Consider the following 19,347-nt stretch of genomic DNA (forward strand, 5'->3'; position numbering starts at 1 on the left):
CCTGCTTCTCCACATCCTCACCAGCATCTATAGTCTCCTGATTTGCTCATTTTAGCCACTCTGACTGGTGTGAGGTGGTATCTCAGTGTGGCTTTGATTTGTATTTCCCTGATGATGAGTGACGGTGAGCATCGTTTCATGTGTCTGTTGGTAATCTGGATGTCTTCTTTGGAAAAGTATCTATTCATGTCTTCTGCCCATTTCTTCACTGGATTATTTGTTTTTCAGGTGTGGAGTTTGGTGAGTTATTTATAGATTTTGGGTACTAGCCCTTTATCCGATATGTCATTTGGAAATATCTCTTCCCATTCCATTGGTTGCCTTTTAGTTTTGTTGATTGTTTCCTTTGCAGTGCAGAAGCTTTTTATCTTGATGAGGTCCCAATAATTCATTTTTACTTTTAATTCCCTTGCCTTTGGAGATATGTCAAGTAAGAAATTCCTGTGGCTGAGGTCAAAGAGGTTGTTGCAAACTATCAGAGTTTAAAGGCAAGGAAAAAAAACCCTCAGAGCCTCAAGGCAAAAAAATCAAGTTATGTAATAAGGATAAAAAAAAAAAAATTGGGCAACCGTCAGATTTCCTAAGAGCAAAATTCAGAGCAAAAAAGGAATAAAGCAACATTTTCAAGAAATTCAAGAAAAGAAAGTACAAATCAACAATTTAAAAAAGCAAATTACTGGGTACCTGGCTGGCTCAGTCCATACAGCATGCGACTCTGGGTCATGAGTTTGAGAGTTCAAGCCCCACATAGTGGGTAGAGTTTATGTAAAAAAAAATTTTTTAAACCCACAAAACAACAAGAACAGCAAACTACTGATACATTCAACAACATAAAGTTCAAAAGCATTAATGTCAGTGAAAGAAGCCATATATACTGTATGACTGTACAGTATACAGTATACTGTATAGATTGTACACTATATGACAATTTATATCAAATTCTAGAAAAGTCAAAATCATGGTGGCACAAGGCTGATCTGTGAGTGCTAGAGGTTAGGGGTAAAGGAGATTGATTGCTAGGCAACATGAGAAACTCTGTGGGTAAAAGAAATGTTCTAGATTGTAGATCAGCAAATTTACATAAAGGTCAAAATAGTAAATATTTGAGGCTCTGCAGGCCGAATAGTCTCTGCTGCAACAACTCAGCTCTGTCAATGTAGTGTGGGAACAACACAAACAATACCAAATACAGGGAATGGCTGTGTTAAGTAATATAAGTCTTTATTTCTAAAAACAGACACCAGACCAGATTGGGCTTCTGAGCTGTGGTTTGCTAATCCCTATTCTACATCATTAGGGTGTTGGTTACACAATTATATTTGTCAAACTTTTCAAACTGTATTTTTTTTTTTAGGATTTTATTTAAGTATGCTCCATGCCCAACATGGGGCTCAAACTCACAACCTCGAGATCAAGTGTTGCATGCTCCACCCACAGGGCAAGCCAGGTGCCCGTCAGATTGTAATCTTAAAATTAGTTGATTTATACCTCAATAAAGATGTTTTTTTAAGTGTAAACCAAAGATTTTATACCCAAATTGTCCTTCAAATATCAAGTTTAAAGAAAAGATGTTTTGAATGTGCCAGAATTCTGGGAATGTCAGACAAGCCCTTCTGAGATATCTTCCAGAGGATATGCTTCGTCTAACCAAGAGATAACCAGGGATACCTCATCAAAGGACACATAACCAACTGTAAAGCAAAGACTAAAACAGGGGTAGAGACATGGGTGGAATAATACATAAATGTCATATGGTTCTGACAAAGTAAAAAAAAAAATGCATCTGTAAACAATGAGAGGAGAAAAAAGGGGTAAAGTAGAATTAGATCATTGACTGTTATGTAGGTAATAGGGGGAATCAAAGGATACCATTTAATACTGACTGACCAGATAGCAAATAGAAAAGGTAGTTTAAAGACACTGCAAAAGGTATAAACACAAACCTTCCAAATAACAAAAGAATATACTTAAAAATTAGCAAACAAAGCACATGAAATAGAAAAACATTGTAAAGGGGTGCCCAGGTGGCTCAGTCAGTTAAGCATCTGACTTTGACTCAGGTCATGATCTCACAGTTTGTGAGTTTGAGCCCCACGTCGGGCTCTGTTCTGACAGCTCAGAGCCTGGAGCCTGGTTCGGATTCTGTGTTTCATTCTCTCTCTGCCCCTACCCCACTTGTGCTCTGTCTCTCTCTGTCTCTCAAAAATAAATAAATGTAAAAAAATTAAAAAAAAAAAAAAAAGAAAAACATTGCAAATAGTCCTAGACTGGCAAAGACAAACTTATTTGGTCTTTTCATTTTAAAATATAATAAATTTTGGATATGGGTGCCTGGGTGGCTCAGTTGATTAAGTCCGACTTTGGCTTGGGTCATGATCTCATGGCTTGAGGGTTCAATCCCTAGTCGGGCTCTGTGCTGACAGCTCAGAGCCTGGAGCCTGCTTCAGATTCTGTGTCTCCCTCTCTCTCTGCTCCTCCCCCTCCCTTGCACCCTGTCTCTCTCACTCTCTCAAATATAAATAAAACATTAAAAACATTTTTAAATAAAATAAAGTATTATAAATTTTGAGTAAATTAACCCCCATGGGAAATATTATTTCTACACAAATAACTTTAAGCAAGCTACCTGTGAAATTTATTAAAATAAAATAGTGAAATAAATAAAACAGTGAAAGCATTTTCAAAACAATTTTAAATCACAATAAGACTTATTATTTACTAAACATAACCCTGTGCCAGACAAAATCCTACCCATATTATATACACTACCCCTGTTAAGGTATGAACTTGTGAACTACAAATAGTCTTATGCCATCTCTAACAATCTTATAAAGTAAGCACTATTGGGGTGCCTGGGTGGCTCAGTAAGTTGAGTGTCTGACTTTGGCTCAGGTCATGGTCTTACAGCTAGTGAGTTCAAGCCCTGCATCAGACTCTGTACTGACAGCTCGGAGCCTGGAGCCTGCTTTGGATTCTGTGTCTCCCTCTCTCTCTGCCCCTCCCCTGCTTGTGCTCTGTCTCTCTCTCTCTCTCTCTCTCAAAAATAAATAAATATTTTTTTAAAAAGTAAGCACTATTATTACTCCATTTTACAGATGATAAAATTGAGTTTAGAGACTAAGTTGTCTAAGACCTCAGAGCAAATCAGATGTAGGGCCATTCAAATTGAGATGTTACATTCCTACTAACCACTTGACTTCCACTAACATATTCAAATAGCTTAATGACTTCTAATTCATTTCCCAAAATGATTCTTTTTTTTTAATGTTATTTATTTATTTTGAGAGAGCGAGAGAGGCAGAGAAAGAGGGACAGGGAGAGGGAGAGAGAGAACCCAAAGCAGGCTCCATGCTCAGCGCAGAGCCTGATGTGGGGCTCGATCCCATGACCATGAGATCATGACATGAGCTGAAATCAAGAGTCAGACACTTAACTGACTGAGCCACCCAGGCGCCCCCCAAAATAACTGAGTGGTTCTTTTGTCTTGAACTCAATTCAAATTCTAGAGAGACGATTCACAGACTCTCAAGGTTACATGGGGTCTTAGGATCCCTAAAGTCTAACTTCTTCATAAATTGGCATCATGATTACTATTTGAAGATTTCCACATTCAAATCACTCTATTATATTTCCCTGTATTAATATGAAATCTCCCTCTTTATAACTTACTTACAGGAACCCTTAGTACTGCTCTCTTAAGCCACAAAAGAAATACTGAATTTTCTATCCAGCCAACATTTTTCATTCATCTGAAGACATATGACCACTTATCATATCTTTAAGATACAAGCCTTATCTTTCTCAGATTTAGCAGCTTCATTCAATGTCTCCAATATTCATCAGTTTTTAAAACCATCATCATATTCACTTATTCATTCTTTGGATGGATACTTAAAAGTGTGATATCTAAAATCAAACATATTGTTCCAGGCACATTCTAAAAACCAAAGTGAACAGACTACTTCCCTTAAGCTAGGTAATACACTTCTATCAAACTCACATGAGTTTCTTTGGCTACTTTCTTACTCTATGTAGGCATATGGAATTTACTAAAAACTCTAAATGGTCTTTGTTGTTGTTGTTAAAATGTTTATGTATTTATTTTTGAAACAGAGAGAGAGAAAGATGGAGACAGAGGCAGAGATAGAATACCAAGCAGGCTCCACTCTGTCAGTGCAGAACCCAATGCAGGGCTTGATCTCAAGAACTGTGAGACCATGGCCTAAGCCGAAATGGAGAGTCAGATGCTTAACCAGCTAAGCCACCCAGGTGCCCCTCTAAATGGTTTCTTATTTTTTTTTAATTTTTTTAAGTTTATTTATTTGAGAGAGACAGAGTCAGTATGAGAAGGGGAAGGACAGAGAGAGAGGGAGAGTGAATCCCAAGCAGGCTCCACACCATCAGCACAGAGCCTGACGTGGGGCCCCAAGCCCATGAACCTGGAGATCATGACCTGGGCTGAAACTGAGAGTTGGACGCTTAACCAACTGAGCCACCCAGGTACCCCTCTAAATGGTTTTTAAAAGCATGTCACTATTTATTAAAAAGATGAACACATCAAGTCTCAGTATCAATCCTTATTATGCCATTATTGGGTAGTTTCCAAAATTTTCACAATATTCTTTTTATTTTTGCCCCAAATTCCATATTTTGAAAGATGCCTAAACCAAGCTACATTTACTAAGTTATTAAGTCATTTTACCATTTTTGGTAATCTGACATGTATAACTGCCAGCACCCTGAACTGTTTTTAGCAAACAGTAAAATAATTTAATGTTTCACTTTTCGTGGATAGCCCAATTATGAGTAAATGTGTAATTACCATCAGGCTTGCTGAAATAGTGAACAGCTCTATAACCACCCATACCCAATCTTCCTGCACCCTAGGGACCAAGAACCTTAATTAAATAATTATAATAATGGCTAGTGTTGGTCCAAATACGCAATTGATCCAAATAAGAAGGTTCAAAACGGAGAATGTAGTAGAATCCAAGCCATAAACCAAGTAATAAAAAAACTTAAAGAGATTAGAGCCATGTTGAGAAGGTATCTGTTTCTCTTTTTTTTTTTCTTAAAAACATCTTTTTTTTTAATGTTTATTTATTTATTTTTGAGAGAGAGAGAGAGAGCAAGCAGGAGAGGGTCAGGCAGAGAGGGAGACAGAATTCCAAGCAGGCCCACGTGGTCAGCACAGAGCCCAACATGGGGCTTGAGCTCAGGAACTGTGAGATCATGACCTGAGCTGAAATCAAGGGTCAGATGCTTAACTGACTGAGATACCCATGCGCCCCTCTGTTTCTCTTCTTAACTTCAGGGGTGGAGAAGGGTGCAGAGGGAAATAAGTTCCGGGAAAAAAAAAAAAAAAGATATGAAAGAAAACTAAAATGTGACAGGATTTAAAGCAATTGATGTAATACAAAACAAGGAAAAATATCTGACTATTCCTCTACAATAGTAGGAGGGATCTGTGATACTGAAACAGAAGGCAGCGAATAAACGCACAGCAGACTACATAACTCAGCCATGAGTTATCATCACTGGTGACTACTGATTTTCAACACTTAAAAATCAACAAAATACAGGAGTACCTGAGTGGCTCAGTCGGTTGAGTGTCTGACTTTGGCTCAGGTCATGATCTTGCAGTTTGTGAGCTCAAGCCCCACGTTGGGCTCACTGCTGTCAGTGCAGAGCCTGTTTCGGATCCTCTGTCTCCCTCTCTCTCTGCCTCTCCCCCACTCACTCTCTCTCTCAAAAATAAATAAATTGAAAACATTAAAAAAACAACAATGTACAGAAAATTTATTTACTGCTCAGAACAAAATGCAAACTATCAATTTTGACAATGTAAAAGACCCACTAATAAGTTGTAAAATGAGAGGAAGAGCTCCCTGGTATTCTTTCTTACAAAGTTACCAGAGGTAGTGTTAGTTTATGAATTATTGAACAAGAAATTGAGGTTAAAGTATATTACTTAAAGTTACAAAGGTAACCACAAAAAAGGAAGCAAAAATTATGATGGGGGAGGAATAGGTGTAAATACTCATCCAACTTGGCAGGAGGTCAACAGATAATGTCCAAAATTGATAAATAAGAAATGACAGTTTAACCACATGATTTAAAGACATGAAGGTAACTAACAGAAGAACCAAAAAAACATAGTTAAAAGTGGTTCCCAGGGTGCCTGAATGGCTCACTCAGTTAAGCATCCCACTCTTGAACTCAGCTCAGGGCTTGATCTCTGGGTCATGAGTTCAAGCCCTGCGTTGGGCTTTACACTGTTCGTGGAGCCCACTAAAAACAAAACAACACAAGTGGTTCCGTCTAAGCAATGAGTCTAGGGGTGGGGAGGAATAGGGCCAAGCAATCGTTTTTTTTCACTAAAAGCCCTTCTGTATAATTTTATCTTTTAACCATGTACATATTACTTGACTAAAAATTAATCTTAATTCTCCCAACCCTTTATCACAGATGGTTTGTATTTATATACATACATATATATATATATATATATATATATACACACAATACACACACATACATAAATATACTCTCCAATTAGCAAGATCTAAGATGTAGTGAGAGAGTCCTTTTCCTTCACAGTGGTAGAATTTTAACGGAATGCATTACCTAGCTTCTCTATAGTTACCTATAATCTTACAATTAAGCTCTTGTCAATGGAACATACCAGAAATTATGTATGCAACTTCCAGATCATCCCCTTAAAAAGGAATGGGGGTTTTTCTCTTTCCTCAATCTTCACCCCACTGGCTGGAATATGGAAATGATGGAGGTAAATAAACTATCTTCAATCTTTCAGATGAGGGAAAGACTTTAGGAAGCACAAGAGAGATCCTTGTGCTCTACACTATGGAACCACCATATTAGCTCTGAATTACTTAGTTGTTACAGGATAGAGAAACTTTGATTATGTTAAGCCATTGTTATTTTGGTCTTTGTTATAGCAGCTGAACAGGTACCCTCAGGCACACAGTATATGAAGAGGAAAATGAAATCAGCCTGAAGAACAGAACTGGAGTTGGAGCATGGGAATAGTTAGTTGTATAAGGCCCTAAAGAGGCCGCAAAGCTAAGCAAAAGGTGTTTAATACATCAAGCAACAGGAGCCTGGGAAGGCAAGCAACTTAACAGAAATCGGTATATTAGGAAAATCAGTATAATGTGTAGAACAGAGCTGAGGGAAGGGAAAGGGAAAGTGTGACAACCTATCAGACACTTGGAGGTCTATCACTCCAAGCGTGAACTAAGGACCTAGATTGGGAAAGTATCAATGAAACTACAGTGGAAGCAAACCAAGAAAGGCATCTGGAAGAACTGTTCAGTTAATGTGGTAACGGTCTAAAAGAATCAATGACTACTTCAAGATTCGTGACCTGGGAGAATAGAAGAATGGAAGCAATCCTGGTAGAAATGAAAAAGAAGAGAGTCTGTGTTGATATGAAGCACTGAACACACCAGGAAGAATGCCCCGATGCAGAGCTCGAACTCACAAAGTGTGAGATCATGACCTGAGCCAAAGTCACACACTTAACCGACTGAGCCACCCGGGTGCACCTGTTTCCTACTGAGAATTAGACATGATATGAGATAAGCAGAGCTTGAGACACTCTGGGTATAGAAAGTCTGAAAGATATTAGTTTCTGTTTTTATTTTATTTTGTATTTTATTCTATTTTATTGTTTTATTTTATTTTATTTTTAGAGAGAGAGAATGCAAGAGAAGAAGCGGGGCAGAGGAAGAGGGAGAATCTTAAGCAGGCTCCATGCTCAACATGGAGCCCGACATTGGGCTGAATCTCATGTCCCTGGGATCATGACCTGAGCTGAAATCAAGAGTCAGATGCGCAACCGACTGAGCCACCCAGGTGCCCCTGAAAGAGATTAGTTTTAAATTCACACTATAATTAAAGAAGAATTTCATGTGACGTCAAGTTACAATAAAGCATATCATCTAAGTACCAGAGATTATTTCAAAATACATCTTTCTTGGTGTGCCTGGGTAGCTCAGTCAGTTAAGTGTCCAAGTTTGGCTCAGACAATGACCTCACGGTTAATGGGTTCAAGCCTGGAGTCAGGCTCTTTGTTGGCAGCTCAGAGCCTGAAGACTACTTTGGATTCTGTGTCTCCTCTCTCTGCCTCTCCCCTGCTTGCACTCTCTCTCTCTCAAAAGTAAATGAACGTTAAAAAAATTTTTTTTCTAAATACATCTTTCTCGCTAGAGTTGTCGAATCACTATGTTGTACAGTTGAAACTAATGTAGCACTCTGTCAGATAATTAATAAAGAAAAAATCATCTTGGGGTGCCTGGGTGGCTCAGTTGGTTGAGTGTTTGACTTCAGCTTAGGTTATGATCTCGTGGTTTTGAGTTCAAGCCCCATATCAGGTTCATTGTTATCAGTGCAGAGCCCACTTTGGAAACTCTGTCCCCCTCTCTCTTTGCCCTTCCTCCACTCGCTCACCCTCTCCCTCTCTCTCAAAAACAAATAAACATTAAAAAATTTTTAAAAACCCACATCTTAAAAAAAATTAATAAATACCCACATCTTTCCTTGAACTATCACTCCTAGTAGATATATAAAGCTAACTATTTGTCTTGACACTATTTCTTTTTCTTTTCTTAAAGTTTATTTGGAGAGTGAGAGAGAGAGGGTGCGAAACAGAGATAGAGGGAGAGAGAGAATCCCAAGCAGACTGCGCTGTCAGCACAGAGCCCAATGCGGGGCTCAATCTCACAACCATGAGATCAAGACCTGAGCCAAAATCAAGAGTTGGGTGCTCAACAGACTGAGCCATCCAGGCGACCCAGTTTTGACACTATTTCTTAAAGCAGCATGTTCCCTGGACTCCTCACATTTGACAAACTAAAATGTTATACACAACTCTAAAATACAGGTAACCAAATGTTAACTTCTGTGGCTCTCTCCTAACACACACATACACAAACCCCACAGTTGATTTTATGAAATCGATGACATGTTTAAAATTACAGAATCTTGGGGCACCTGGATGGCTCAGTTGGTTAAGCGTCTGACTCTTGATCTCAGCTCAGGTCATGATTTCATGGTTTGTGAGATCAAAACCCTCTTAGGGCTCTGCACTGACAACATGGAGTCTGTTTGGGATTCTCTCTCCCTCTCTCTCTGCCCCTCCCCTGTGTATTCTCTCTTTCTTGCTCTCTCTCTCCCTCTCCCCCCAAAATAAATAAACATTAAAAAATAAAATTACAGGGGCGCCTGGGTGGCTCAGTCAGTTGAGCGTCCAACTTCAGCTAAGGTCATGATCTCGTCATCCATGGGTTTGGGCCCTGCGTCGGGCTCTGTGCTGACAGCTCAGAGCCTGGAGCCTGTTTCGGATTCTGTGTCTCCCTCTCTCTCTGCCCCTTCCCCCGCTCACGCTCTGTCTCTGAAAAATGAATAAACCTTAAAAAAAAAATTAGAAATAAATAAATAAATACAATTACAGAATGCTGGATTTGGAAGGGTCCGTGGAAGTCTAGCACACAGTCAAAGCTGATGACATGTCTCTTCTACAACATCCCTTACAGAAAACGGTCATTCTTTGCTTCAACATATCCAGTGACAAAAAACATTATTTTTCAAAGCCAACTCTTCAATTGTTGGGATAGCATTGTGAATACTTCCTTATAATGAGCCAAAATCTGCCTCCCAGTTGTCCTGGTTTGACCCTCTACTACATGACATTTCCTCAAATATTTAAACACGATTGCTCTCTTAAGCTTTCTCATTGCTAAATCAAACAACCTCAATCCCATCGAATCACCATATAAAATGCCGACACTCTCATCATCTTGATCACCGTTGTCTGAATATCTTGTTTTTTAACTGCTACTCTTAAAGCATGAGGGTCAAAGCTAAACGTAATACTAATAAAAATATGTGGAACAGCACAATGGACCCAAGACCACATTAAATAGAATGTAATAGACAATACATCCAGATCTAGTGCTGCCCAACAGAACTTACAATGATGGAAATGTTCTGTCTGCACTAACAGGCAGCTTGTAACCTCATGTGGATATTTATTTAAGAGAGAGAGAGAGAGTGAGAGAGAGTGAGAGCATGCACACAAGTTGGGGAGGTGGCAGAGGGAGAGACAGAATCTCAAGCAGGCTCCACACTCAGTGTAGAGCCCGACACAGGGCTTGATCCCACGACCCTGGGATCATGACTTGAGCCAAATCAAGAGGCAGATGCTCAACCAACTAAGCCACCCAGGCACCTCTTCTTTCTTCTTTCTTTTCTTTCTTTCTTTCTTTCTTTCTTTCTTTCTTTCTTTCTTTCTTTCTTTCCTTCCTTCCTTCCTTCCTTCCTTCCTTCCTTCCTTCCTTCTAAAGTCTCATGTGGCTACTGAGTTCTTGAAATATGGTTAGTGTGACTAAGAAACTGAATTTTTAATTTCATTTAATTTTAAATGATTTAAATTTAAGTAGACACCATATTAAAGGCCCCCTCATCGTATAAATTAAATCTGATTCAATGTACTGTAAGTTTACTTCTTAGTATGTACCCATAAAACTGACCTGAAACAAGTCAAATAAGGAGGTATGTTCTGGATTCTAAACGAGGCCCCAATTTCTGAAAATAATCCCTGAGGATTTTATTAGCTGGTTATATTTGGCCCATGAACACACATGATAAAATTATTGGAATATTCTCTTTCCCACTAGTTATGCTACTAGTCCTAAGAACTGACACTCTAAATACAAAAAATAATTCCAATTTGTTTGCAGAAATAAATAAGGATACAAAAACCACAAATCATCATAATTTTTATTCAAATGCCTACTCAAAGTCTCCACTGAAATGTGTTATAAGCATCTCAAACACAACATCCCCCAAACTAAACTCCTGCTCTCCCCCACCTCCTTGCATGCCTCCTCCCCACCACTTCAAAGTCCCTGCTGCTCACTCGCTTATTATTTCCAACTCAGAAAATGGCAGATCATTCCAGCTGCTCAGGCCCAAAACCTTGCTATCATATCCTTGATTCAGTCTTTCTCCCACACCCCTAATCCAAATCTACCACATGCAATTTTCTCTGCCTGGAATGCCTGTCCCGCAGCTCTATCTACCTAGCTAGAATTTCTTCCCCTCCACCAACTCTTTGTTCAAATGACACCTTGGTGAGGCCTTCTCCCCTACGACTGCAAATCTAGCACCCCACACTCCTCAGCCTCCTTCCCTACTCTGTCATTTATAATGTGACATACCAGCTATTTCACTTGTCTGCTCCCATTACAAGTAATCTACAAGAGACAATATTTGTTGAGTGCTACATCCCTAGAGTTTGGCATACAGAAGAGAGTTAAATATCGGTTGGCTGAATGACAAATTCTATGTGGTATAGTATATGAGAAATGACACAAAGATGCAAAGTAAAAATAACTGATATATTAGGGCAGTGGATTGAAATTTTTTAACAAATAAAAATAGGTCAAAACAAAACAAAACACATTGTTTTAAGTGGCCATGACTTGAAATGTTCCCAATAAAAGTAGAAAATAAATTCTAATATAAACATTACTTAAATTGTCACATTTTCTGGATTAAGCAGGCTCACAGTTATTTTAATTTGTTTCAAGAGCACATTATTAGCCCATAATTATAAAATAGCTATATTCTTTATTTCCATAAACCAGCACTAACACGGCCGCCACTAGCCACATGTGGGCTATTTAAGTTAAATAACACAAAAATTTAGTTCCTCAGCTGTGTTAACCACATTTCAAATGCTGAATGCCACATGTGGCTGATGACTACCATATTAAATTGCACAGATACAGACATTACAGACAGCTCTTTGGGCAGGATTGCTATAGACTTCTTTTCTAAAACTTTATTCTAAAGTGTAAAACTGATTCAGCTGAAACATTGGCAGTGTTTAACCTCATAATTTCCAATTCTTTGTCAGTGATTTTTTTTAATTATAAGTTTTTTTTAATGTTTATTTAATTTTGAGATAGAGAGTGAGTGCAAGGTAGCAGAGGAGAGACAAAGAGAGAGGGAGACAGAGAACCTGAAGCAGGCTCCCCCCAACATGATTGCAAAGCCTGATGTGGGGCTTGAACTCCCGAACCATGAGAGATCATGACCTGAGCCAAAGTCAGACACTCAACCAACTGAGCCACCCAGGCGCCCCTCTGTGTCAGTGATTCTTAAAGTGTGGTCTCAGACCAGTAGCAGCATTACTTAGGAACTCGTTAAAAATACCAATTATTGGGGGTGCTTGGCTAGCTCAGTTGGTGGAGCATGTGACTCTTGATCTCAGAGTTGTGAGTCTGAACCCCACACTGGATATGGAGCCAGCCTAAAAAGAATAAAAAAAAAAAAAAAAGAAAAAGAAAAATTCTTGGACCACAGCAATCTGTGTTTCAACAAGCTCTCCAAGTGATCTAGGAGATTCTGAAGCATGCTCAAGTTTTAACCATTCTAAGTTACTCAGGAGTGGTTGTCTGGGTGCCTGCCTGGCTCAGTCGGTGGAGCATGCGATTCTTGATCTTGGGGGTTGTGAGTTCAAAGCCCCACGTTAGGTGTAGAGATTACTCAAAAAAAAATCTTGTTTGTTTTAATGTTTATTTTGAGAGAGAATGTGTGCATGAGTGGGGAGGGGCAGAGAGAGAGAGAGAGAGAGAGAGAGAGAGAGAAGGGGAATCCCAAGCAGGCTCCTCACTGTCGGCACAGAGTCCAACATGGGGCTCAATCCCACAAACTCTGAGATCATGACCTGAGCCAAAATCAAGAGTTGGATGCTTAAGCAACTGAGCTACCCAGGCACCCCAAAAATAAAATCTTAAAAAAAATAGTGATTTTCATCATAACATAAGCTATGAAATATAAAATATACCATTACATTCTACAATATTCTATAAATGATGTATCAACTATGAAATCATACACAATCATAGTTATAGTACGACATCTTATAAAAGGAAAACTAAGTAAATATTTTTAATAAACTATAATAATACTGAAATTTTTTTAAATGTTTTATATATTTTTGAGAGAGAGAATACAAGCAGGGGGAGGGACAGAGAAAGAGAGACAGAAGATCTGAAGCAGGCTCTGCACTGAGAGCAGCAAGCCCCATGCCCATCTTGAATTCACAAACTGTGACATCATGACCTGAGCCGAAGTCAGACGCTCAACCGATTGAAGTCATCCAGGCACCCCGATAAACTGTAATAATATTAAAACTAAAACAATCATGGGGCACCTGGGTGGCTCAGTCGTTTGAACATCCGACTCTTGATTTCTGCTCAGGTCATGATCTCACAGTTCACGAGATTGAGCCCTGAGTCAGGCTCTGAGCTCACAGGGCAGAGCCTACTTAGAATTTCTCTCTCCCTCTCTCTTTCTACACTCTCACTCTCTCTCTCTCAAAATAAACAAACATTAAAAAAAAAACCTAAAGCAATCGTGAACTTCATTGCTTTAAAAAGATACATAACTGTAATTTGCTTCCTCTTCCAATTTGAAGATCCTTTTTCACTTCAACATCAATATAATAATACTTTTCTTTAAGTTTTTAATTTTAATTCCAGTATAGTTAACAAATAGCGTTATATTACTTTCAAGTATATAATATAGTGATTCAACAACATAACCACACTTTAATCTTTTTCTAAAGATTCAAGTAGAAGCCTTTAAGTTATTAGAATAAACAGTGTAATAACCCAGAAAAGAAAGTTTTCAAATTTTGTGCTAATTGAAATTCTCACATAAGAAAATATTACTTTTATAATAAACTAACAAATAAAAATGAAACCAGGTATCTCGGTGGCTCAGTAGATTAAGTGTCCTATTCTCGATTTCAGCTCATGTCTTACATGTCTTACAGTTGTGAGACTGAACCCCAAGCCAGGCTCTGTCCTGACAACATGGAGCCTACTTGGCATTCTCTCTCCTTCTCTCTGCCCCTCCCCCGTGCACTCTCTCTCTCAAAGTAAATAAATGAACATTTAAATAAAAATGAAACCTATTAGCTAGAACTCTGCAAGTAGTTGAAACTGACATTGCACAAGTGTTACGGGAGGAAAAACAATTTGAGTACTCAAACTTCCTCTTATGAATCATAGATAGAAGACTAAATATCTGCAATATCAACATCCATGTATGTTAAATATTTTTTAAATGTTTCTTTATTTCTGAGAGAGAGAGAGAGAGAGAGAGCACGAGTCAGGGTAGGGCAGGGAGAGGGAGAGGGAGAGGGAGAGGGAGAGGGAGAGGGAGAGGGAGAGGGAGAGAGGGAGAGTGAGAATCCCTGGGGATTCTTCTGCGCTGTCAGCACAGAGCCTGAGGCAGGGCTCAGTCCCATGAACTGTGAAATGATGACCTGGGCAGAAACCAAGAGTCCAGTACTTAACTGACTGAGCCATCCAGGTGCTCCTTAAATATTTATTATTAAATTTTCTGATAGAAAAATATCCTTAGAAATTTCAGCTAGGAATAAGAGAATACAATAAAATGATTATAAAACCACTGGGGAAAGAGGTAGGCTTGACTTCCCACACATATGGCCCAAAAAGGAGAGACTTTAAGAGCCTGATTACCAATTTCTGCCACAGCTGAGTGTCTATTGTGCCAACCTACCAGTGGAACATTATTTAATCATAATTTGTGCATAGAATGTTTTGGGTGTGTGCACTGCAACGGCAGGCACTACCCCATTTCAAGAAATTTTATCTAAAAACTTGCAACGTATTGAGCTTATGTGTAATCCATAGGAACCTAAATCACACTTCAAAATACTGCCTCAGCATATAATGTCCACTCCAATAAAATATCCTTCCATAAAGTGAACGCTGGCGATGCTTGACAGAATTGGGAAATCTAAACATTCTTCGTTGCTAAATACAAAGGATATAATTTCAAAATGTTAAAATACTGTAAAAAACAAAAAGTCAAATGACTAATAGTAACCATGTGCCAGACAAGAATATTTATTTTTGTCACTCATCTTGGTATTCCAAGCACAGATCCAAGCATATAAGGTATATTTAATTGCATTTACGAAAAAAGGAAAGGGTATTGAGTTGAGAGAATTCGAAGATATTAAAAAAAAAAAAAAAAAAGTCCCAGCCCTCAAGGAAGTTACAAATCGAATTAGGAAACATGACAAACATTAAAAAAGCTAAATAACATAAGACAAAAATACCACGTGGCAGGATACGATTATTTGCAAAGTTGGTGGCAAATGGTGCTATAAATTCTGATCGCAGTGAGTATTATGGACTGCGGTCCTTCTGGTCTTCCAACCAGACAGCGACACTGTATTTCGATTTAAAAAAAGAAAGTGACACAGCACTCACATCCCACCCTAAAATCATCATAAGAGGAAGGCATACAATAACTAAAGAGAATGACATGAAAAAATTTCCACACAAAGCTTTTACAAAGCCTTGGTAGCCTTGAAAAACAAAGTCAGAACATTCCACACATACAATCCTTCGCTGGACCAGGACCTCTAATAGCTCCTGAAATACAAGTCTGTCAGGAACAGCATCCTCTGATTATTTCTTCCTCCGCCCCCCCCCCCCCCACGAAGATATCCACTGGACAGCCGCCCCAGAAATTTCTCCCAGCATCCGCAATGACAATACTCTCATCTTTCCCTCCCTCCCCTTGCCTGTATCAGAGGGTGGCATCTCCCTCCAGAGGAAAAAACGGAGGGCGGGGGAGTCAGTGTGGGAGAGAATGCTCGCAGCGAGGTCGATTATTGAGGAGGAGGAAGGCGAGAAGATGCGGGGGTCGAGGGTGGGGTCCCCTCAGATGCAGCCCTGCCTCCAGGCCCCGCCAACATCTCCCCACCCCAAGGGCACGCCCCTCGCCCTCCAGACCCGGACGAACAGGCGGCTGACTCGAGTGACAGCCCCACCACCTGTGCCGCGACCCCTCCCCCAGGCCCGCGGGGAGACGCCTGCTCCTGCCCCACCAAGAGCAGCCCGTGGCTTTCTTTTCCCTTCGCGTCCACGTCGCCGATGAGTGACAGGTCCTGAGGGAGGCGATCGCCAGCGCATGCCGTTCGAGGCTGCTGGTGCAACCCTGCGCCGAACCCTCCAGCCGGTACCGGGCTGGAGATGGGGGGGGGGGGCGGGGGGAGGACAAACAGAGCGTTCCGGACGGCCCGGGGGGACCCAGTCCAGGCCTAGCCTGGCCCAGTTGCCCCACATCGGGCGGGGGTGGCACTTACTGCGGAGATTGTGGATTAGCTCCGAGTGGCTGGCGCCGCCGGATTTCCAGGCCATCGCTAAGCACACCCGGAGCAGGTACAGAACCACCTTCAACGCGGCGACGGTGCCCAGCAGTTTCCCCAAGAGTGAGACCACCTCCCACACGGTCACCGCCCCGCTCGCGTCCCCGCTGTAGCCTCCGCTCTGACTGCTGTCGCCGCCGGTGCCGCCACTGCGCGCTCCCGGCATCCCCCGCGGCACGCATGCGCTCTGTGACGCCGCGCGGCCTCGGGTGCGGCGGGGTGGGGCCGGAGGCAAGGGTGGCCTCGTGCCCCGCCGCCTGTGCCGGTGGCTGCTGCGGCTGCTGCGGACGGGCTGGGAGCCCAGGCTGAGTCAGCACCGCCGCCGCCGCCGCCGCCGCCGCCGCTGCAGCTGCAGCTGCTGCTGCGTGCCCCCTTCCTGAGGCCTCGGCCAGCGCACAGGCAATTTGCTGAGTTCGCCTTGCGGTTAGGCGGGGTGGGCCCCGAAGCGGTTGGTCGCGTGCCTGGCTACGGTCCTGGTCACTCAGCGCCGCGGCACGACGGCGAGACTGATTCGTGCCGCCGCGTCTGCTCGATCTGGTTACGATCTGGTTACGATCTAGTTACGCCGCTGCCGGTAGCTCCGTAGTCGCAGCTGAGTCAGCTGTTGCGAGCGGCGGGTCTGCTCCTATAGCTGTCCAGATTGTTAGACGGTGGGCTTCCTTGGTCCTGTCTCACCCAACCCAGTTGTGTAATATTTAGGTCGGTTAGAACCCGAACTCCGTATCGTGGAGCCTGAATAATCTTAGTAGAACCAGAGGGCGAAGGCCCTCTCTCAACCGAGTACTCGAGCCTCTGGCTTTGTGACAAGTACATCAGTGTTCGTTTAGCAGAGACTTTGGGACCCTGGTTTGTTCTCAATTCTAAACCACAAAATCTGAGTGGGAGGAACACCAAGACTGGGGTGGGTGGAGCGTAGGGAGTGCTTTGCTCCTGAAAACAATGCAATCGGTTAAAAATACCACAGTATCTTATGGAGAATGTGTTATTCTCCCAACACAAGTGCATTTTCAGCTGATTAATCCCCACAGATTCCAACGTTAGACTGGACACCAGCTTTATCGCTATCAGCCCTGTAAGACAATGAGTGAGAAGCTGACAGGGAACATTGCCTATCACATCCAACTTGCTGACTCCTAATCAGAACTGAGACTGACAGAATCCAGTCATCATTTAGTCCGATAAACGTTTAAGAAAGGAAACGAAGTGATGTCAAGACCTCTACGCTACTGCATGAGCAGCAATTTTCAAATTCCAATTCTCACCAGATTTTGTTAAATGTAACACTCAGCCTACTCCTCCTCCTAAATATACTTGTACATTACCTGTTTTCTGGGACTCTGTGACCATAAATGAAACCACACTCAGAAAGGTGTTCTTTTTGAGTCGGACGCAGTGCCTACTGTGCTAAGGAGGTATCTTAGTGTTCTTTAATATTAGAAATAAAATTGTCAGTTTGGGACTTTAATAATTTTCTATGTCATCTCTCTGAAGTTTCCTAATGTTTTTCTACTTAAAAGAACAAAACCAGGGGCGCCTGGGTGGCTCCGTCGGTTAAGCGTCCCACTTCGTCTCAGGTCATGATCTCGCGGTCCATGGGTTCGAGCCCCGCGTCGGGCTCTGTGCTGACAGCTCAGAGCCTGGAGCCTGTTTCAGATTCTGTGTCTCCCTCTTTCTCTGACCCTCCCCTGTTCATGCTCACTCTCTCTCTCTCTCTCTGTCTCAAAAATAAATAAATGTTAAAAAAGAACAAAACCAGTCTACTCTCAACAAGAGCTTGATAACTCTCTCTAAAGCTGACCTAGACAGATTGCATCTACACGCGCTGCTTCCATAAGCTGTGGCTGTGAAATAGGATGACCAATATCAAAAACAAGATATCGTGGCCCCTTTTTAAGAAACAACTACCACAGTTATGGATGTAATATAAAGGAGATTTTTAAAAAATCAGTGATACCTCTTGTATGCAATATGATTTACATTCTAATTGGGGAGATCTACATTTAAAGAAAACAAGCAGCAGAGGGGAACCTATAAGTACTATTACCGGTCTAGATATCGAGTGCTATGTTTATTTAGACCCGTCGTGGGCTGGAGTAATCAGGATAAGATAGGGGAAGGAACTGGTTCTTGAAGGATGGCCAGGATTCCAAGAAGTAGAGAGAATAAAAGGATATTATAAGTAATCAGAAAGAAGCACGAAGGAACCTAAGAGACTGATTCCTAGGCTGTCGAGGGACAGATAAAACTTATTAATTACATAAGTGAATTGAGAAAGGTTACACAGCTAGGCAATGGGCATCAAAACTAGAATTGGAGTTTTTAGAATTCCAACTCTAGGCTCTGATAGTGGGTATTAACAACTTTGAAGCAGAGTATTTGAGGGACTACCAGTAAGTTTGTAGAGTAATGTACGTACTTCCAAGAGAATTGGGGGATTTTCAAGCTTTTCTATGGGTCCTGGAATGCAAACCATAATGCTTAGGTGTGGCTACTAGGTGGTTTCTCCTGCGTTGATTTTGTTTTGTTTTTGCTCTCAAATTTGCTTTTTAAAAAAATGTTTTAAAAATGTTTATTTTTGAGAGAGAGACACACACACAGCATGAGAGGGGAAGAGGCGGAGAAAGAGGGAGACACAGAATCTGAAGCAAGCTCCAGCCTCTGAGCTGTCAGCACAGAGCCTGATGCAGGATAGAACTCACAAACCCTGAGATCACGAGCTGAGCTGCAGTTGGACGCTTAACAGAGCCACCCAAGCGCCCCTTAAATTTGCTTTATATTGCACAGTTATTGCACAAGCGCACTGTTTTAGTGTTCCTATACTGACTGGACTCTGTTCAGAGCCATACTGATTAGATTCTGTTCAGAGCCATATTGGTGAGGAAGGGCGCCCCAATTTCCTTCCACTTTGGGTTTGGTGGTTACCACACTCCCATGGAAGAGAATTGGCTCTCCGCAGCCACCGTCCGTTTGGTAACGTCCGATCCAATCAGGACTCCGCGGGAAGGGGCGGGACTGAGAGGCGCGCGCGGTGCTTCTTGCTGTATCTGCTGTGGTTGCTT

At 41.4% G+C, this 19,347-nt stretch overlaps 1 protein-coding gene across 2 annotated transcripts in view; it reads right to left on the bottom strand.

Moving 5' to 3' along the window:
- PCMT1 (protein-L-isoaspartate (D-aspartate) O-methyltransferase) overlaps positions 1-16,469 on the bottom strand; it is a 52,819-nt gene extending 36,350 nt beyond the window's left edge. For both annotated transcript variants that reach the window (XM_047101922.1, XM_047101923.1), the window contains exon 1: positions 16,226-16,469. In XM_047101922.1, coding sequence (XP_046957878.1) covers positions 16,226-16,454 — 229 coding nt within the window. In that variant the 5' untranslated portion in view covers positions 16,455-16,469. The remainder of the gene's footprint in view (positions 1-16,225) is intronic.
- Between the last annotated feature and the right edge of the window lie 2,878 nt (positions 16,470-19,347).

Source organism: Lynx rufus, unplaced genomic scaffold (genome assembly GCF_022079265.1).
Source record: "Lynx rufus isolate CCGP_SWC_20201006 ecotype Redwood Valley unplaced genomic scaffold, mLynRuf1.p SCAF_6, whole genome shotgun sequence".
In the NCBI taxonomy this organism is placed as follows: Eukaryota; Metazoa; Chordata; class Mammalia; order Carnivora; family Felidae; genus Lynx; species Lynx rufus.